Raw genomic sequence first — 22346 nt, 5'->3', positions numbered from 1 at the left:
TCAGCCTTCCGAGTAGCTGGGATTACAGGCACCCACCCCAATGCCTGGCTATTTTGGGGTCTCACTCTGGCTCAGGCTGGTCTCAAACCTGTGAGCTCAGGCAATCCACCCCCCACCTTGGCCTCCCAAGTGCTGGGATTATAGGTGTGAGCCACCACGCCTGGACCCCAACTCTAAGAGTTGGAGCAAATTCACACCCACAGCCTGACTGCGGAGCCACACTCATACACTGCACCACCGCCCCACCCCTTAGGGCAGATGCACTTGTAGCTTCTCAGCTTCTGTTCCTGGTATAGTGGAATTACCACAAACAGGAACAGACCATTTGCTTCTGATGGGCCATTCAGGGACTCTAAAGCTGCTCTCAGCCCTGGCTGCACTTTAGGGACCACTGTGGAGCTTTAAATGGCACTAATGCCTGGGTCTTCCCCTCAGAGGTCCTGATGGAGTAGTCAGAGTAGCAGGTAGTCTGGGCCTCAGGATTTGAAAGTTTCTTAGTTGAATCAAATGTGTAGCCCAGGTTGAGAATGACTACTACAAATTTTCTGGCAATCAGGCATGCCTAGGGACAAGTTTTACTCACAGATTAGGTATTGGCCTTATGTCAACCATGGATACCTTAATTCTAGGGATTTATTATTTATTTATTTACAGACAGACTCTTACTCTGGTACCCAGGCCAATAGCATCAGCGTAGCTCACAGCAACTTCAAACTCCTGGGTTCAAAGAGATCTTCCTACCTCAGCCTCCTGAGTAGCTGGGACTCCAGATGCCTGGCTCATTTTCCATTTTAAGTACAGATGGGGTCTCACTCTCGCTCTAACTCCTGAGCTCAAGTGATCCTTTTGCCTTGGCCTCCCAGAGTATTAGTATTATAGGCATGAGCCACCATTCTGAGCAATTCAATGCTTCAAATTCCACCACTTAGAAAAAGTGAATTCACTTATGCTAGCCAATACTAACTACAATTTTAGATTATAAGCTTCCTATAAAAGGTGAGAGCCAGCGTCTTATTTAAATGTTTATCTCCAGAGCTTAACACCCCTAGATATTTACTTCCAACTGGAAAAGAATGAAATCACATCTCAAAACGACAGGATCTTAATAGAACACTGACTTAAATCTATCTCAGTTGACAGGACCTTAATAGAACAGTAACTTAAATCTATCTACTGGTTATTAGTGAATTGAAAACTGCTAGGCTTTGAGAAGACAAAAGCAGCACACTCTGACCTTGTAATTTCTTGAGATTTTTGGCAGATGTTCCAGAAGGATGAATAATGAGAATTTTTATCTGACCTCCCCTAACATGGGTCTGTTTCCATGACCCTCATCTGGCAGCATAACCAAGAGATGACTCAAGGGCAAGGGCAAAGAGAAGATTGAGGCACTTGAGCTTTGCAGACTGCTACAAAAATTGCACTTGACTCCCTCACTCCGGTGTAATCATCAATCATTACCTAGTTAGTTTTGCCCTTTGTGATACCTGGTCGACTGTTGCACAGAGCTGGGCCATTTCCTCACTCAGGTTTGTGTTTTACAGTTCGCTTGTCCTTAGAGAATTTGGCCATGAACCCACTTACAAATTCCTGCTGGCTGAGGCCTCCTGCTAACACCATTATAGGCCTGGCCTCATCCTCCAGTCCATAGCTCTCCCACATTCTAATAGCTGGATGAGACACCGTGGGAACTGGCAAAACTATTTTTTAAGGTACCAAAAAGAAAGGACTTACATGCTTACTGACAGTAATGAGGAACTATGGGAAGATGTCCAGTAGCGTTGCAACTGTCCCTCTTTTAAAGCCATTCTGAAGTTCATTTCCTTCACCTCCTCGAAACTCAAGTGATGGGCACTGTCCTATCCTTTGGTTTTGAGGATCTGCCTTTAATCACTGACTTTATGCTCCCCAAGTTGATCTGGTCCACACTTGTTTTCTCAGCCCCAAGGATGTACTTATGTGGCACCCAACCACCTATACAGCATTTCACTCTTTCCCCTTAAAAATGTAGTCTCTCATCCCAGCTTGTCTTCCCATGTTGTCCTTTGTGGGTTAGTGTGCTAGAGACCAGCTTCTCGTTAAGATGTCTGCATTTACAGTAGGCAGCTTGGTCTTATCCTTATTTCCCCGTCCCGGACATTTAAAGCAGCTCCCATCTACATCTACCCCACATCTTAGAATATTCTCAGCCATAAGGGAAGGATGTAAGCCACAACTATACACTACCATTGTGAAGTCTATAGCAAGAAATTTGCAACCAACGATAAAGTGTCAATGAATGCAATGATTTCCTTAGGAATCCGAACACATCAAGGATAGCTCTACAATAATACTAACCTCGCTCCCAGGCACTCCTGTCTGATTCTGAGGAGGGAAGGACTGGGAGCACAGGAGCAATGAGTGGATAGACCACAGCCCCAGTCAAACCACAGCTATTGACAGACTAAGTGGCTATGATAATCGCACAATTGTCGATTTAATCTGGGCATATCCATAGGACCAGATAAATAAACTGAGAAAAGGGTCATATAGCCTCTGGCCCAAATCATTAAAAAGTGCCAATCACATACTTCTTTGGGTAGAAAGGAAGCTAGGATTTTATAGAATACCAAGTATAATGGAAAACTATTACCTAATATATTGGGCAGATCACATATTTTATTTTTAGAGAGGGTCTCGCTCAGTCATCCAGATGGAGTGCAGTGGATGACCACAGCTCAGTGCAGCCTCAAATTCCTGGGGTCCAGAGATCCTTCCACCTCAGCCTGTCAAGTAGCTGAGTCTACAGGAGTCTACCACCACATTTGGCTATTTTTTGTAGAGATAGGGTCTCACTAGTTTGCACAGGCCAGTCTTCAATTCCTCCAGCCTTGGCCTCCCATATTGCTGGGATTACAGGCACAAGCCACCACACCCAGCTTGAATAACAACACATTCTAGACTGGAAAATGAGTTCAAGCTATGCCATGCTATATTATCTGGGTACTATACAAATGCTTTACTTCCTTACATTAAGTTGTGATAATCCAGCTAAAGAAGTTTCATAAACTGCTTGAATGTAAATGAAATCCTTTGATGAGTTGATTCTGCCAAACCTGTGACATGTTATAGCTGGACTTTTCTCCTATCCAAAATGTGTTCTAAGAAGGAAACAACTTAGCCATCAGAACTTTTTTTTTTTTTTTTTTGCAGTTTTTAGCTGAAGTTTTTGGTGGGGCTGGGTTTGAACTCACCACCTCTGGCATATGGGGCTGGCACCCTACTCCTTTGAGCCACAGGCACCACCCTTCATCAGAACTGATTTTTGAGACAGAATCTCACTCTGTTGCCAGACTGGAGTACCATAGCATTAGCCTAGCTCACAGCCACTTCAAACTGCGGGGCTCGAGTGCTCCTTCTGACTCGGCTTCCTTAATAGCTAGACTATAGGTTGATACCACAACACCTGGCTAATTTTTCTGTTTTGTTTTTTTGAGACAGTCTCACTGTTGCCCTTGGTAGAGTGCCATGACGTCACAACTCACAGCAACCTCAAACTCTTGCGCTTAAGCAATTCTCTTGCCTCAGCCTCCCAAGTAGCTGGGACTAGAGGCACCCGCCACAATGCCATTTTTTTTTTTTTTGTAGTTATCATTGTTGTTTTAGCTGGCCTAAGCTGGGTTCGAACCTGCCAGCCTGGGTGTATGCGGCTGGCGCCCTAATCACTGTGCTATGGGTGCCGAGCCTAATTTTTCTATTTTTTGAACTCACTTTGCTCTGGCTAATCTCAAATTCCTAACCTCAAGTGATCCTCTAGCCTCAGCCTCCGAGAGTGCTGGGATTACAGGCGTGAGCCAAGGAGCCCAGCCAGAACTTTTATTTTGTATGCCATGTCATCTGCTAAATAATCCCCGATACTTCAGAGGCAAAGCCTTTGAAGCAGATGATTCAATACAAATAGATAACCCCAAATTTGTAGGTATCTTGAGTAAACCATCTTTATGACCAGTTTTTTTTTTTTGTTTTGCAGAGATAGTCTTACTTTATCACCCTTGGTAAAGTGCTGTGGCATCACACAGCTCACAGCAACCTCCAACTCCTAAGCTTAGGCAATTTATATACCACAGAGGCCATATAAATCAGGCACCCACCATAATAGCCCAGCTATTTTTTTGTTGCAGTTTGGCCAGGTCCGGGTTTGAACCTGCCACCTTTGGTATATGGGGCTACCCACTGAGCCACAGGCACCACTCCCACTTTCTTTTACTAATAAAGAAGGAAAATTATTTTAAGAACTTGAGCATCAACTAGAAAGCAGAAAAAAAAAACCCTCTTATCGCACTTACATTGCATTTCTTTGACTAATCTGAGATTATATGAGACATTAAAAATAAGAAACACACTGAACTTTGGTTTGATGAAATAAAAAGGCAATTTGAGTTGTCAATTATAAATTTAGAGTTTGTTTCTATATAAAATGCTGTTATTAAGCAATGAAAACTTCTATAAAAAAATTTATTTCACACTTTTATACAAATATCCACAGGTATTTTCTAATTGTGAAATAATTTTACAATGCTAGTTAGTATAAAAATGTATCAAATGCAAACAGACCAGTGACTTGACTTGAGATGACATTTTTAACAAGTTTAAACACCATAACATTCTTGTTTCTTTGTTGTTGAACTTCCCTCACCCCCCTTTTCAGGGCATTTACTTTTATAACAAGGTCTATAAACACTGTCAAAATACCAGCTCCTTAGTGACTTAAAAGCCACAGCATTAGGCTCCAAGTTACCCAGCAAGAAACTGAGACTTAAACACTGTTATAACCTGTTACAGATCAATTTTTGTAAACAAAATATAATTTGTAAAACTATTTTTGTGAAAAAAAAAAAAGCCAAGTACAATCAAAATAATATCCTTAGTATCTTAAGGGTGGAAGATTTCTGAAAAGAAAATAAAAAACCTCCAAAGCAACAATGGCGCATACAACTGTGGTTTGCTCTTTTAAAAGACTGAGACACTGCTTATACTATACCCAACAAATTAGCACCTGTCCACTGTTGCTCCCCATGAGTTAACATTTTGAAGCGTAGTAATTAAAAAAAAAAATGTAGCTTTTGTATCTATTCAATCTCTATTGAATGTATAGAATAATTCTTCCCCTCCCACCCTAGCCGCCATTTTTACAATAAAAAAAAATGTAAAGTTCTTGTTAAATTAGTCCCAAAGTAATTTTGGGAATATAGATAGGGGAGGAGATGAAACAAAACATAGAACATTGACTCACTGATTAAATGGTTCCAATGACAATGAGAAACATAAAAGCCATGATGTTCTATCTGGCTAGAATTACTATAGCAGATATTCACTCAGTAGTCTTACACTGGATCCGCCGGGATCCACCATAGGCACCCACCATTTCTTTCAAGTCCTGAATACACAGTATTTGCAGCAGTAGAGTTCAATGAACAAAGCCATTTTCTCCCCCCAAATTCCTGAAAGCTGTAACATGAAATTCAGAAATATCACACAGGGCTCTAAACTAAAAAATATCCAATGCCTGATAAAAAACATCTTACAGTTAATCCTATTTCTTAAACAAACCTTTTGGGTTGTTGGGGAGTGGTGGGTGGGAGGGTAGGGTGTGCGCTATGAAGGACATATTATAATATACAAATAAGTTTAAGTTATTAAAACAACTCTCTGGTACATTTATAAAGAATTATCCTCTTTTTGCAGTAAAAGGTTTAGGTCAAACCAATGACCTCTTACATCCTGATTCTGATTGCTTAATCCAACCTGAAGGGTAAACTGGAGAATCTTTGGCCTGTTAGTCAATAACAAATGGTTAAAAAAAAAGAAAAGAAAAAATAAATACCATATACAAGTAAGTCTAACTAGCATTCAAGTCCGTGGCACCTGTGTGTTTTAGTGAAATGGGAATGAAACCTGCAAGCTTTTGGTGTTCATACATCTAAGAAACGGGAAAAGGCGGGATGGCAGCATCACCTTCTATTGCACATTTAATTTAAGACAGCACTTTAAATTGAAACTCAGCTACCCTGACCATGTAGTCTTGTGATGGGGGCAGTTACGTGGAAGGATGTTTGCAGCGGCAGTGTCGCGGAGGTTAGGACAGACACTCTGTTAGTGCAGGTGATTTGAGGCGCCTTCCTCCAGCTACACCATCAGGAGGATGTCCCCTGAATGCAACCCGGCACTTGTAAGTCAGCCACACCAAAAACAAAGGCAACCCCAGAAGTTAAATTAAGGCAGTTAAAGAAAAATCCATTCCAACAGTTTAAATTTTGGCTGTGCAAAACAAGAGCCTCAGGCTACGTAACAGTATCCACAGTGAAAACTGTAGGTTGGTACTGTGTGCGGTCACTCTGAAATCAATCTTCGGGTATCGAGCAGGCTTTTAAATTCACTTGAATTACTGGGTTGGAAAAAAAAAAAAGAAGCAGTTCGGGTACTCTGAAGCTTTTCTGGGCCTCCCTATGAGTAGCTTTCATTTTCATTCCACTTTGTGATCCACTGTTTTTTTTCAAGGTTATCGTTGTATTTTTCATCTTTGATCTCTCGCTCTTCTTTCCGGATCCTTACAGCATGGTATCGGGGAACGCTATCATCGTACCTAGAGCGTTTAAAGAATCCACACTGGGGTCGGGGAGAGAAACAGAAACAAATGAATGAATCTGCAGAAAGGCAAGTACACTAAATGGGAACGTCTAGGCTTTGTACACAGCTTTGTCTATCTTTGAACTAAGGGAAAAAAGACATGGTTTTCTTTTAAGAAAAAACTAACAGGTTGAATGAAGTAACAGCCAGTGGGGATCAACAGAAGAGAAAAACAGCTGTAAAACCAGAAGAGAAGTCTGTTTCATCTTGTCTTTACATTTTATAACAATGTAAGCTACCTCTTTGCTAACAATTTTAGAGTTTATGAAACCATGCTCCCATTTTAAAAAATAATTACAATATCATATGTAAAATGTCTAATTTCTGGATTACTAGAAGAACTATATATATATATATATATATATATCCATACACACAGTTCAAGTTGTCGCCCTGGGTAGAGTGCCGTAGCATCATAGCTCACAGCAACCTCAAACTCCTGGGCTCAAATGATTCTCCTGCCTCTGCCTCCCAAGTAGCTGGGACTACAGGCTCCCCCCACAACGCACTGCTAATTTTTTCTATTTTTAGTAGGAACATGGTCTCGCTCTTGCTCAGACTGGTCTCAAACTCCTGAGCTCAAGCAATCCACCTGCCTTGGCCGCCCAGTGCTGGGTTTATAGGTGTGCCACCATGCCTGGCCTACTAGGTCATTTTAAGAATTTCTTTTTAAAGGCATAAAGCAAAGACTATTTTATGTCCTTTTCCCACTAATAAAATGGAAATCAAGTCACAAATATTTTACAAGTCACTATTTGAATATGCCAGTGTTCCACAATTTAAGAATCTTCTCTCCTCTAAGGCTCTAATACATATTTTACATCTCTCATTAACTAGAAGATAATTTATATCGCCTGGATCTGCTGTTGTGTTTCCATTTAATAAACCATGTAGTAAATGTATCCTGGAATAAAATCAATCACGTACAATATAGCTAGTAGAGCATACCCTAATTTCTCTTTTTCTTTTTGCAAAAGGAAAGAATATTTGTTGATGAATATATTTTATTCATTTAAAAAACATTCAATCTGATCCAAAGTATATCTGTACTGAAAACATATCTGAAAAATTTTAAATCAGATTAAATTTTTAAATAATTTTTTTAAAATGTATGTTTTCAATTTAAAAATGCAGCTTAGAAGGATGAGTAAGATGCTTAAGATTGTCAATTAATGTGTTTATTATGTGACATCGACAGGCACATAACATCTATATTGAATGATGCTATGTTATAAAATGCCATGGGGTAAGATAAAATTATATGCAGTTATTACTAAATTAGCAGGCAAAATGGACCAAGAAGTTTCGTTCTAGGCCATTTTCACACAGACTCCTTAATTATTCTGTGCAAAAAGGCCGAAGTACCTATTACAAAATATGACTGGTGGTCGCTTCACTTGAAGAAGGAAAGAAGAAATTAAGGGTGATGTAAATAAAATGGCAGTATTGGGATTCATCATGACAGTGCCATGGAAAGGGATTATAAGAGTAATTCTGTCCTCTCATGGCCATACGAATGGAAAAGGGAATCACTAGTAATTCCTGTTTCCATGGATGTACAAATAAGAAAGCAAAACATGAATTTAAAATCATCTCAGAGCCAACATTGAATAAGATCACTAGGAACATGAAACATGGTCAAACTCCATTACAACCTTAAAATAAGAACAGTCCAGGGCAATTTTTTTTTTTTGTACCAGAATTTTGTATATTGAAGGTTACTTCAGTAAACGATCATCTTTTGAAGTTGACCATACAGCCCATTATGCCAATAATCATAGTTTGTTGTAATGGTCTTTGACCTTAGGAGATATGCAGGGAATGGAAGTTGCATGCATCAAACAATTTCTGAGCAGGAGTAAAAAGCATGCCAAGCCTTTCCCATCACTTTTATAGCAGAAGAACAAAAAGATGACAGTGAGGAAGTCTCCCCATCAAGAGAAACACAATGTTTCCAACATGCAAACGGTTAATTAAGCAGTCAACACAAGCTTCTACTCCAAAATGAACAAGAAATCTGGAATGATTTCTTATGCATCTTTGAACTTCTGAATGGGATACTGCATACTGTATCAAACACGCAGTAAACAGGGCTAGTAAGGAGGTGTGAAGCCTCCTTTTGTGTGTAAAAAGACTGCAATTTTCTTCTCTGCTGTGGGTTCTGTTTAAAAACAAGAACACAACCATTACTCACCTGCAACAAAAGATTCTTTGTGCATTTAAAAAAAAAAATGAGCTTTCAAGTGAAATAAATAAAATAAATCCAAGCAAGGCAAGCCAGTGTGGACATTTGGAAACATCTGTTAATGGGACACACACACATATCAAGCTGTTGCTCTTAAAGTTAGCCACCACAACCATAGCAGGTCCCACAGCTAGCAATTAAAAAACATTGATCAATTACCAATTACAGAAGTAGATCAATACTATGCATCAGAAGTAAGCCTCTCTTTATCAGATGGCTGAGTATGGATCTCAGCCTTGTGATATGTGGCATCATAATGATCTTTCTTATTTCTCTTGAAGAAACCACACTACAAGGAAGCAAGGTATTTAGTCAATTTTACAGTTTTGTGTTTAAGAGCTAAACAAAAGAATATCTCAGCTTTTAACCTGTTTTATATTGTCAACTCATTTATAAAGAGACTACCTTTAATCAACCAAAAGTGAACAGCCATTGCACTATGTTTTACTGTGACATTCAACACATCCCATTTATGCGGATGACACTAGTCAGCTAACTGATTTTTCTTATTGTACCACATTCTTTTTTTTTTTGAAGACAGAGTGTCACTTTGTTGCCCCCACACAGTGCTACGGCATATAGCTCACAGCAACCTCAGACTTCTGGGCTCAATCTATTCTCTTGCCTCAGCTGGTACTACAGGCAACCACTACAACACCTGACTATTTTTAAAGGGGGGGGGGGTCTCACTCTAGCTCAGGCTGGTCTCAAATCTTGAGCTCAAACAATCCACCCACCGCAGCCTCTCAGAGTGCTAGGATTACAGGCGTGAGCCACCACACCTGGCCTTGTACCAGACATCTGAAGGAGAAAAAAATCATTATAAAAGGGAAGATGTATACACATCTGATTGTAGCTTCAGGTAGTTTCTTCTGGCAGGAGAAACTCCAAAAGAGGCAAAAGATTGACCATTGCAGTTTATTGAGACAAAGGTTAGAAAATTCTCTAAGTTAAACTTAGCACAAATCCAAATAAGATGAAGCTGTGAGTATTTTTATAAAACAAATGCCATTTACTTGAGGCCCTCAGATCTATGGGGTGAATCATAATATAAATCCAAATACACCATCACGAAAGAATGACCGGTGTTATTCTCTCCAATTCTGACCCGCCATGTAACCCTTCCATGGTAGGCCCTCATGCTCCAGGTTCGGTCACTCTAAATGAGTATAAAAGTATAATTCTACTTTCTACTATAATTTCCTTCATTCAGTGATAGAGAACTTTTTCTGTTTACTTTTATCTAGTTCATAAGGCTGCAGAACTGCCTTTTGAAATATAACTTGGTCAAATAAATGTCTCTTGGAAAATTCTGCTTCCTAGTTTGGCAGCTTATCAAGACAAAAATCTAGATCTGCTTTGTACAATATAACTACCAGCTTACATAGGTGAAGCTATTCAAATTGAAATTAAGTCAAATTCAAAATTCAATACCTCATTTCCACTAGCATATTCTAAGTGTTTAATACCTACACCTGACTCATGGCTACCATATTGAACAATGCACTTCAGAACGTTTCCATCATTACAGACAGTTTTATTGGGCAGCATACACTGTGCATCCCAATGTAATTTAGCACACAGTGAACACATGTGGCCAACTTTCAATAATATATGCTAGTAAACAGGGTGGGAAAAAAGAATAAAAAGGGCAAGGGAACTTTACTTTTTTACCTTCAAACAAAATTCTGTGCAGAATCCTGGAATTTAAAATGTGGGGTGTCCCAAGAGTCACCATTAAAGTTACCATACATAGTTTGTAATGAATATTTTGTAAATAAAAGTACATTAAAGTACAATTTCCCATTTTCTCTATGTTTGGTGAATTTAGGGGTGACTTTTGGGACACCCTGTAGATAAAGTCAGAACTGGAGACCCCCATCTACCTAGTTTAGTTCTGTCACCTGCATGGATATAAAATGCCCTATTTGAAGGCCATTGAACTAGAATTCTTTCTGACCCTAAAATCTTTTAACATATAAAAACAAATAATCCAGTGTAATAAAGAAGAGTATAAAGTAATAAAAATGATTTTCATATGAGGTTGTATAAGTTCTTTGATTAATGTTTTAGAATCCCCTTGAGAGTCTGGATATTTTAGAGTTTAAAAAAAAAGTGCTATAATCCCAGCACTCTGGGTGGCCAAGATGGGAGAATCGCTCAAGGCCAGGAGCTCAAGACTAGCCTAAGCAACATAAGGAGACCATATCGCTACAAAAAAATAGAGAAATTAGCCAGGTGTGATGGTGCACGCCTGTAGTTCTAGCTACTTGGGAGGCTGAGGCAAGAAGATTGAGCCCAGGAGTTTGAGGTTGCTGTGAGCTATAATAAGACCACTGCATTCTAGTCCAAGTGATAGAGTGAGACTCTATCTCAAAAACAAAAACTCCACAAATGACCCAATGGAATAATCTAGTCCAGTCCAGACGAGGCAAACCAGAGGCCTAGGGAGATGGAATGGTTTGCCTAAGATTATATACAGCTTGGGCTTCTAAACAGTCAAACCACTACTATGTCTTACCCTCATCAAAGCCTGCCAGTATGACCCTGCTCTAAAAAAAGACTTGTGGAGGGCGGCGCCTGTGGCTCAGTGAGTAGGGCACCGGCCCCATATGCCGAGGGTGGCAGGTTCAAACCCAGCCCCGGCCAAACTGCAACAAAAAAATAGCTGGGCGTTGTGGCAGGTGCCTATAGTCCCAGCTGCTAGGGAGGCTGAGGCAAGAGAATCACATAAGCCCAAGAGTTAGAGGTTGCTGTGAGCCATGTGACGCCACGGCACTCTACCCAAGCGCGGTACAGTGAGACTCTGTCTCTACAAAAAAAAAAAAAAAAAAAAAGACTTGTGGAGGTCCTTGTGACATCCTCCAGAAAACACAGCATCCTCAAAAATCAACCCCAAATTTAGTTTTTGATATCGAAATAATCGGAGGGCCAATATCTCCTATATTGGCTTGCTTTGCTCGTCAAAGGAACCTGTCGCCTGAGGTAAATAAACATCAGAAGTAAAACTAGCTAAAAGCCCCATCATGAGGAGTTTTGATATGAGCAGATACCAAGCTTCAATCACACATTTGGAGGACATCAGAAAATTATCTAAGACTAGCAAAAAAAGGTTAGAAAAATAAAGTAAAAAGGAGATGCTCGATATTTGAATATAAGAATATCCTGACCCTTGTCTATTATACTCTTATCCAAGGAAAGGAAAAGGATGGTTTGATCCTAGGGCGTTGTTGGTTCATTCAAAACCCTATGGACCAGACATTTTGGGGGATCCAGAATTTTTGACATTTTAGAAAAGTAATCTGCTGCCTATATAATGTCATGCTAATTAAAACACTAACATTGCTGTAGTGAAACTAATGAGAAAGAGAAAGACCAAGCATAGCCTCTCTTTACCTCATGTCAAGTTTTACTTCTAAATAAATACCCATCATTACAAACTTTCAGTTTTCAGAGCTTTTTGGAATTTGGAATTGTAGACAAAGGACTATAGACCTCCATTACTCACTGGGAACAATTTAAAACCTATAATCTTAGGTGACAAAAGTTTGTAGCTATTTCATATACATTTTTTATGATGCAGACTATTCACTGGTAGGATGCAGGGAAGTGATATTACATTTTATTTGCAGCCAGAGGACCAAATTCTAATGAGAACATCATATTGAGCCTAGATGTTTGACACAGGGTATGATGATTCCTTGAGAAACATTATTCATTCATTTTATGCTTTTCTATTCCTAATCTAGCTATAAGTAGAACAAACCCTAATGGCTGCCTTGAACAGTTCTTTATAAAAATTGAAATTAGCAGGAATACAGATTCAGATAAATCTTGACACCTAACAATTTGGCTTAGATCCAAACTATAATTTTAGGTGAAGAAATGTTAAAGCAGTAAAATTTAAATTTATTTGCCAAACACGCTAAATTCTGTGTGAGGCAGCAACATTTATTCATTTAAGAAACTTCTTATAATATACCTTTAAATACAAACTATTAGATATACAAGTGTTCATTTTTAAAAGTTTCATAATAAAATGTTGGGAAAAAAGAAGCAAGGAAAAAAAACATTCTTAGTGTTAATTCACATTTTTAAAAACATGAAGTTTACATCATGAAACTCAAATGCCTTACTATGTAAAAGGACTTACCTTCCATAGTAAAAACACTAATAGAGCAAGCATCAAAATCCCAGCAAGAATAGCCACGAGGATGATCCACCACGGTACTCCTGAGTACTGAGCTACGGTCTTTGAGGGAAACACAGTCACACGAACCTGCAGGGCATCAAAGAAAGCAGGATCACTATTAAAGGGGTGAGGGTTAACCGCGAGAGTCTGTAGTTCTCATTCTGCTTCTGAACACCTGGAAGAATGCAGCCTATGGATGAATGAGAAGACTTTCTGATGCAAGATCCTTTCCCTTAACAATGAAATATTGCTTCGAGAGGCATTTCTTTTCTTTTTTTTTTTTTAATTTTCTGCAGTTTTTGGCCTGGGCCAGATTTGAACCCACCACCTCCGGTATACGGAGCCACTATAGTTTTGTAAACTACAGTGATTAGAGATCTACCATTCTGAAGTTCTTAGTATTTCTGAATCAAGGGAATATAAAGAGGCTGGGCATGGTAGCACATGCCTGTTATCCTAGGTCTCTGCCAGGCCAAGGTGGGATTGCTTGACCTCAGGAGTTAGGGACCAGACTGAGAGGAGTGAGTGCCCTACTCCTCTGAGCCATAGGTGCTGCCCTGAGAGGCATTTCTTGAAGATCCATACACAGAATCTCGAAAATGCTGGGTTGTGTTCCAACATAGTAGTTACTTCTTTGCTAACTTATTTTTAAAAATGTTTTCTGTTAACGATAAAAGTAGTTAAAACTATATAATGAACCACTGTGTATTTACCACTGTTTTGGTAATTGCCAATACTCGGCCAATCTGGTTACATTGATAGAACCTGGTATCTCTTTAAGACCGATCACACTTTCTCTAATTAATTTTCAGCAATAGGAAAAGTCCCAGCTTATGCACAATTAGCCAATTCCTCACGCAGACTTTAAAGATGTTATGACATATAAAAATAGGAATGAAGCTGCATGGTGACAGGTATCACTAACGCTTTCTCAGGATTTCAAACTAAAAACCCTCGTAAACAATAACATCTACAAAAACGCATATGGACAAACTAGACCCTGCTTGCATTCAGAGCAGCTTAGAGCGGAAGCCGCTGCTGCTGAGAAGCTTAAACTTGGAACATTTGAGAGTTGGCAAATTTTAATTAGATAATGTTTTCTCTGAAATTGAAAAGGCTGCTTTTTTGGCAATTCCCAACAATTCTGTTATAAGGGTTAAGGATTCAAGTGGACTTTGGTGATGCCAGGAACTATTTTTCAAATGTAAAGACCTGGTGATTGCTATGAACAAGATTTTGTAAACTACAGTGATTAGAGATCTACCATTTTGAAGTGCTTCGTATTTCTAAATCAAGGGAATATAAAGAGGCAGGGCATGGCAGCGCATGCCTGTTATCCTAGCTCTCAGCCCGGCCAAGGTGGGATTGCTTGAGCTCAGGAGCTGGAGACCAGACTGAGGAAGAGCGAGACCCTGTTTCTACCAAAAATTTAAAAAAGCCAGGTGTGGGGCGGCACCTGTGGCTCAGTCGGTAAGGCGCCGGCCCCATATACCGAGGGTGGCGGGTTCAAACCCGGCCCCGGCCAAACTGCAACCAAAAAATAGCCGGGCGTTGTGGCGGGCGCCTGTAGTCCCAGCTACTCGGGAGGCTGAGGCAAGAGAATCGCTTAAGCCCAGGAGTTGGAGGTTGCTGTGAGCTGTGTGATGCCACGGCACTCTACCGAGGGCCATAAAGTGAGACTCTGTCTCTACAAAAAAAAAAAAAAAAAAAAAAAAAAGCCAGGTGTGGCGGTGTATGCCTGTAGTCCAGCACTTGGAGAATCACTTGAGCCCAAAAGTTTGCAGTTGCTGTGACTTATGCTGACACCATGGCACTCTACCTAGAGCTACAGAGTGAGATTCTGTCTCAAAAAGCAGCAAAAAAAGAGAATATAAAAAGGTTAACAAAACTCAGAAGGAGCATTTAATGTTTAAGAAACATTTTTAGTTAAATATTAATATCGAACCATGGATGCCGTTTAAAAATGCCTCTATAGCCTGAGCAACATTGCCAGACCCCGTCGCTACAAAAAAAAAAAAAAAAAATAGCTAATAATGGTGACACACATTTGTAACCCCAACTTCTCAGGAGACTGAATCAGGAGGATCTCTTGAGCCCAGGAGTTTGAGGTTGTTCTGAACTGTGACAATGCCACTGCACGCTAGCCCTAGCAACAGAGCAACACCTTGCCTCAAAAAAATAAAAAGATGCTTCTATGTCTGCTCCAATACTTCTATGATTCTTTTCTAAAAATCTCTTCCTTAAAGTACTTCCCTTCCACTTTTACTTTCTAATACTAGAAAACAGCTTACCAACCTCATTTGACTTACAGAAAATAGTTAACAAGTAGCAAAAGTGCTTTTCTTTAAACATTTAATAGGCAGGAGTTCACATCTGGAGTTTTCAGGCAAGTACATTAACTGGAACAAGCAGACATAACACACCTTAATCAGCCATATTTCCTGTTATGCTCTGAGGTTTCCCCTAGGTTGTCAGCCCCAAGGTGGCCTCATGGCTTACTTCCCCTCCCCACCTCTCCTCAAAGGGGTTCCAGCTTTCAGCTAAAACAACCCTTCTTGAGTTTACTGAGTCTAGCACAGGGGCATCCACAAAAGAGTGAAAAAAGAAGAATATAGAGCCAGACCAGTGAAGAAATGATATAGTTACATACTGCAAGCTGGCTACAAGACAAAGCTAACAAAAAGATGATTTTCAGTAGTCTATGCTGTATGACAGTTAACTGTGCCTCCCTATTGTCTAGCTTGGGGAAGACACAGCATGCCCTTAGCGCAAGGCAGACGTACGAAAGGGTCTTCCTCGCTTGTAAGAATATGTTCTGTTAAGTCCGGCAGTGGAGACTGGTCCAAGGCAAGAGCCTTCTCATAATCACCCCATGTATCAGGGTCTTCAAAACGCTGACAGCTGAGGGAACTGCTCCCATACATGGCCACATCCACCTGCAAGGAGTGAACCAGGGAATTCTTGACTTTGCAGCCTAGAGTGGCAGGGTGGGTAGGAAGATGGGAATCCATAGATACTCTAAGGCCCAGGTGTGGCTACCATTCAAACCAGGACTTGGAGCCTTTTTAGATATTATGAAATTAATCACTGAAGTTAGGGGTTGGGCTGGCTATACATTTAAAGGACAAATGTGTTTGCTTAAATTGAACCGAAGTCCTTTTTTCCTTTTGCTATGACAGCCATTCTCCTGCTGGGCTTGGAAACAGGGGCAGCGGGCTACAGAATCAGGTGAGGGGGGTACTGACTGTGGGCTGGTGTTCCCAGAGCTCTGAGAGGCCTTGTCTCACCTCGTCACAGCAGCTGTTACTGATGAACAACAACGGCTTACAGTGAACAGAAACTACTGGAGAGCTTTGTAGCTCCAAAACAATGTCTTTCCTTTGGTTTCATTAAGATTCAGGCATTTCCACAAGGATGACCTATGTCCGTGAACCTCATCCATCATGTGCCCATGAGGAGAAGGGGCTTCCGCTCCACTGATGCATTAAATTTAATCACCAGTGAGTGGTGCTTAGACCACATTCGTGTGACAACTGCCAAGATACTTTTTGTAAATTACTCTGCAATGTAATATCCGCCACTCTTAGTGAACAACGGTATAGGAAATTACTTGATGAGATTTTCATGTCTTTACAAAACTATTAAGGACACCACCCTTTCCTCACATAAGGGATCACCTTATAAAAGAATCCATCTCTCAAAATCTCTGAATTTATCAGAGCCAACAAAGAAAATCTCCTCCCCCTGAAGAACTATGTGTTTTTAACCTATCCTATTTTCTTTTACTTTTGATAGCCAGGAAGCTTGGATACTCTATTTGCTTCCTTAAGGATGAACTGAGAATATATAAATACAAACAATAAACAATTCCTCCTTCCTTGGCTTAATTCAGCAATTCTTTCCTAGTTCTGTCTCTTAGACATGAAATTCTTAACAATTGACACTGTATCTTTTTTTTTTTTAATATCAGGTTAACGTGAGGGTACAAACAAACAGGTTACAATATTAGAATTTGTTAGGTAGACTCCCTCTTATAGTTGTGCCCTGCACCCGAAAGGTATGGCATACTCCCCTATATTGTGACCATAAGTGGGAGCACACCAATCGCCCCCCCCTTTCTGCTAGACCCCTTCTCCCCAACTTGGATTGAGTTTTTCTCCTATGTGGGCACGTATTAGATCATCTGACAGCATGTTTTATTCAACTTTGCTTCTCTAGCATCTAGCTCAGGGAGGCACACATGTGCCCTTAACAGGTGCTTGAAAACAGAATGGATTTAATTTAATTGATGCCAAAATGTAACATCTTACCTGGTTTAGTTATGTGACTTCTGCTTTCTCTGACCTTGTTACAAGTGTTTTAATTTAAAAATGTTTGCAAGGAAAACAGAATTCTTGAAATTGGTAGGGTTACAAAGAAACAAAACAAAAAAAAAATTTTTTTTTTTCCCTTTCTTAGCTTTTTTTCTTTTAAAGCCAGGATTAGAGTAAGGGTAACCAGAGGTTGTTTTGATACTAAGATCAAAAGCAAGACTGAATGACTCAACAACATCTTTTGGCCTCTATCTCCAGAAAAAATGATCTTCAGCCTAGACAGGATAGATGAAACCAAGATAAAGTGAAATTGTAACCCATAATAAGTGAGGGGAAGGCATGGTGACACCTGCAGTTAAGCTCAAACCTTCAGGGCCAGAAAAGCTGTACCTTAAAATACTAAAAAAATGTGTAAATATCTGAGTTATTCTATCTCAGAAATCACAGAAAACAGTAAAGTTATCACTTTCAGAAGACCAGAGGTAAGAAAATGTCTCCATTTTCAAAAGAAATACATTCTAGATATGAGACCTAGTACTCCATTCACAAATCTACTCGTTACAAAACAAAGTAGGATCACAGCAAAGTTCCCCCCTCCCCTCATTAGGACTCCGCATGAGGTCTCCAAGTCTTAAGAACATAAAACGCTCAGTGAGAATCTCACTTTCGTTTGTGACCCAGGCACTGGACTGGATGCCAGGGGCCCCAGTTCTACCATCTTCCAGAGGAAAAGAACTTGGTGAGGAGTCCTGAGGCCTGGTCTCTGCTCCATTTGCTGGTTGCACGGCCTTGGGAAGAAACAATCTTCTTTGGACTCAGTTTTCTCATCTGACTTTGACATCCGGGGACTTAGTGGGGACTAAGTGTCACAAAATCAAAGAACAGGAGCCCTGGAGCCAGACAAATACGGGTTTCAAACTAGGACCCCAAATTACAGCTTGGCCAGGAGTCTGCATGTTTGAAAAACGGGTACTATTTCTATCCTCACCATTCTTCTGAAGTTGAAATGATAGAGTGTGAAGAATCTAGTAAACTGTCAACATTTATTAATGGTAGTCTTCCCTGTAAAGTGTCCTCTTTCCAGCTGGAAAACCTCAGCGGTTCTCCAAGTTGCTGATTTACAGTTAATAGAAAGTTATAGCCACTGTCTTGAGTCCGAGTTGCAGAGAAAGGATTCTTAGGAAGGCGTGGTTTGCTTACAAATCCCTTATGAGGCCTAATTGGGTAAGATGTAGAAAGATGGGCTGGAGTAACTTACAAAGATAATATAAAGCCAGAGTGACCACATGTCCTGGTAAGCCTGGCTAGTCCTGGTTGACACCACCTGTCCCAGCATCCTACCCGGTTTAGATTTGTCCCAGACAAATGTAGTCTGGTTCAGATGATAAATTGTAAGGACACCGTAAGGATTTCAGAAACCAGAATGCTCAGAGAGGCTCACTGGATTTTTAGCTAAACAACTGAAGCCAGAACATTTCCTTAAGTAGACCAGCAGGTTAACATATGACAGTACTTCACAATATTTCTTTCTCTAGTCTCTTTTGTAACACATTCCCATTCACGCACCCCACCGTAACATGCTGTTATTCTGCCCCAAAATCCTGACAAAGGTCCCTGCGGGTTCTAGACCCCTCACAAAGAAGCCCTCCCCAGTGGTGCACCACAAGGCTCTATACCTCGTCCTGTTTACTACTTTGGTGCCTTACCTGGATGAAGCCACGGAGGGCATGCTTCTTAGTTTTAAGAAAGATAAAGCTTGCAGGGAGAGAGGAAGTTGAGAGAGCAAATGATCAAGATTCAAAGTCACTTTGAAAACTGAAACAAAGGGTCCAAAGCAAATCACATAAAATGTGAGGCTACCTTTAGGGCATGCTTTTAGAGATGTCAAACTGCTAAGGACAGCACAGCCTGACAACAAATTCTGATGAACCTATCTAAAAGATCCAGTAGAAAATTAACACAAAATTAGAAGCTGCTAAAAATTCAAACGCAATCCTCAGCAAAAGTTTAGGAACCAAATTTGAGGCTGAGCTGACAGCAGTGCTGATGCCAAGAGGTAAAGGCCCCACGGTCAGCTGGACTGAGCAGATCACAGCCAGCTAACCCGTCCCGATGCGGGTCAACCTGCTAAGAAGGACGGGTCCAGGAAGGGAGAGGCTAGGAACCAGTTTGGCTGTGCCCCAGCTGACAGAGCTGGGTGCAGAGCTCTGAAGAGAGTAAGAGACATGTCCAAGGAGGCCTGACCATTTCCTATAATTATCTGAAAAGCTGCTGCATAGCTGAGAGAGAACACTCGTTTTAGATCTGTTCCCAGGGCACAACCAGGGACTTATTTTATAAGTTCAATAATTCAATTCAGGATTCCTCTAGAAAGAGATCTTTTCTCTTGACTGTAGCCGGCCACCTGTGGGATGTACATTCCATCACTGGGGCATCCCCAGGACGGCTGCAGCCTCAGGGACAGCGTAAGGGCCTCTGGAGGGCTGCTGAAGCAAACCCAGATTTACTCTTTTTCAAGGATTCTGTTAAAATACAGCGAGAGGTGGCAGCACATTAAAACATTACTTGTTTTCCCCTTAATGGGGGTAAGAGGAACATAAGGGAAATAAGCACCAAAGATGACCGGAGGCCCTGGGTATAGCCGAACCTGAATGAAGCCCTCACCTGAGTGCCCGCATTTGGCAGCTTGATGTTTTCAGCAGCAGCAGACACGTCAATGGAGGCCCGCACGAGAATGTCCAAGTAATTCAGCTTGGAATATTCCTGTTTGGAGACAGGTAGGGAATGCATTACGGAAGTGAGAAATGTCCCAGGTGGTGGCAAATGACTTCCAAGAGATAGGCTCATGGGAGGGCCGCACCTCTAGAAACGTGCTGTTCCATAACCTCGAGCGCAAGACAAGAGAGGCCTTGCTGTCCAGCCCTCGCAGCGGACACCTGATGTTCACGCAGTTCACGTTCACACTGCAGTTCTAGAGACCAAAGGAATGCCAGACATCAAAAGACATGTAGTCCTTCCCTCATCCTCTGCCAAATGCTCACAGCTCTTGAAAACTACGAGGGTCTTAAAAAATACTTACAAGGGTCTGATATTTTCTTTCAGCAAATAAAGAAAATTTTCTGTTCTCATCTATCTGTTTTTCAGCAATTTCCCGCTTCTTTCTTATGTTGTGAGATTCCTGAAAAGAATTATATACAAAATAGTTACACTTCACATAATTCTTTATTACTACCAATATGACCCTCTTGAGATGCCCTCCCCAAATAATGTCAAGTTCAGATAATCAACAATTAATATTCACTCCCCTCTGGCCACCAAAGGCACAGAAGTAAGTGTAAAACCAGCAAGTGGTATCACCATTCTAACTTCAAGTTTATTGATTTATTCACAGGACTAAGTTTATTTAAGTAACTTATTCCCACTATGACCTTAAAACTCAGAGAAAGAAAAAGATACTTTCTTTGTTCCTTTGTGTTCCCAACAAACTGTAAAGCACATTGAGATGAGGGATCAAATCATATTCCTCCATCTCTGGCAACCGGCTCTAAACCTAACATACAGTAGACAGCATATTTTGAATGAATAACTGACACCAAGGAGCAGAGAAAGAAGCAGAGAAACCCGTTACCTAATTCCGAGGGGAACACTGAAAACTCAGCCATCACAACTGTTCAATTGCATTTTCCTTATAGCAAAGATTAGGAACAATGGATCATCTTGGTGTTTGGGGTTTGGGGTTTGTTTCTTTTTTATTATTTTTTTTTTATTTTGGGGACGGGCTTGTTTCTTTAGTGGATGAGTAGAGAATCATGCTGTTAAGTCACCAACTACAACCACTGATCATACCTAGTCACCTTAAAATTTAAAAGAAACAGACATTCTATGACACAGCAAAAGATCATCACACCCGAGCACACATGGTGATCCAGTGACGTAAGTATGGGCCTGTGCAGGGAGGGGTTCAGACTGCAGGCTTTGAAATCAGGCAGGTGGGAGCTGGAATGCAGAATCTGTCTCTTAAAAGCTTAGTGACTCTGAGAAAGTTACTTAATCTCTCTGAATCTCAATAACTTCTGTGAAATGGTGGTAATAATCAAAATACCTCACGGGACTATCAAGAGTGTGGAAAGAGAAAATGCGAACAAAATGCTTAGCATAGTGCCTGACATAATAAGTCCTCAATAAATATTTACTATTTAAGAAATAAGAATGAAAAAATTTCAAGGTCATTTGCTAGGAGGTCAATGTCTTTTGTAATGAGTTTGGTTCTACTCGGAATTAACGCTGGTTGGCCCACCCACAAGCGCATGTCTCAGTCCTTTTTATTTTATATATCCCATTGGGTCATAAAGCTTCAGAAATTGTCATTTGCCTCAACAAGCACTCAGTAACTGCCTCACGTGCTCTAACGGTCAGTAAGCAGCTGACTCCATGATCCACCCATCAGAGAAAAGCTGTGACCACAAAAGATAATATGTTTTCCTGAAAAGTTAGCTTCTTTTATTTATATCTATAGACACATTAGATAAATCCACCAACATACCTTTAGCTTAAGGAGGTTTATTTCATTTTGTGGCTCACAAGTTATCTTTTCTAATCCTTTGGATTCCACTTTCACCAAATAAAGCAACCACTTGCCATTGCTAATTTCTTTTGGCCACTGAATATTCAAAGTTGCTGTGCCAAGGTTTTTAAGAGGTTTACCTAAGTTAATTACCTGTTAGAAAAGAATACAAGAAGAAAAAACTAAAATATCCAACATAATCCTATAACAAAAGCATAGGTTCAAAAAACAGACTACACGTAGGATATTCAAAACAGAGATTTGTGTTTAAAGATTCTTGTCAATAAAAACGGTGAAAAAAAAGGCTGGGCACCTGTGGCTCATGCCTATAATCCTAACATTCTAGTAGGCCGAGGCGGGTAGATT

The 22346-nt window shown here is 40.4% G+C and overlaps 1 protein-coding gene across 3 annotated transcripts in view; it reads right to left on the bottom strand.

The window, feature by feature from the left end:
• Positions 1 to 4478: 4478 nt before the first annotated feature.
• ITGA6 (integrin subunit alpha 6) overlaps positions 4479 to 22346 on the bottom strand; it is a 79048-nt gene continuing 61180 nt past the window's right edge. For 2 of the 3 annotated variants that reach the window (XM_053597644.1, XM_053597642.1), the window contains 6 exons: positions 21960 to 22133; positions 20496 to 20594; positions 20277 to 20387; positions 20081 to 20179; positions 13065 to 13190; positions 4479 to 6645 (listed from right to left, as the gene is read on the bottom strand). In XM_053597644.1, the coding sequence (XP_053453619.1) occupies positions 6484 to 6645; positions 13065 to 13190; positions 20081 to 20179; positions 20277 to 20387; positions 20496 to 20594; positions 21960 to 22133 (771 nt within the window). In that variant the 3' untranslated portion in view covers positions 4479 to 6483. Of the gene's footprint in view, positions 6646 to 9066; positions 9201 to 13064; positions 13191 to 20080; positions 20180 to 20276; positions 20388 to 20495; positions 20595 to 21959; positions 22134 to 22346 lie in introns of those variants that run through there. The other variant, XM_053597643.1, reaches the window with a different exon arrangement.

The sequence above is a fragment of the Nycticebus coucang genome, chromosome 7 (assembly GCF_027406575.1).
Source record: "Nycticebus coucang isolate mNycCou1 chromosome 7, mNycCou1.pri, whole genome shotgun sequence".
Classification (NCBI taxonomy): domain Eukaryota; kingdom Metazoa; phylum Chordata; class Mammalia; order Primates; family Lorisidae; genus Nycticebus; species Nycticebus coucang.
The sequence above is the reverse complement of the archived record's forward strand: the minus strand, read 5'-3'. Positions and strand labels throughout refer to the sequence as shown.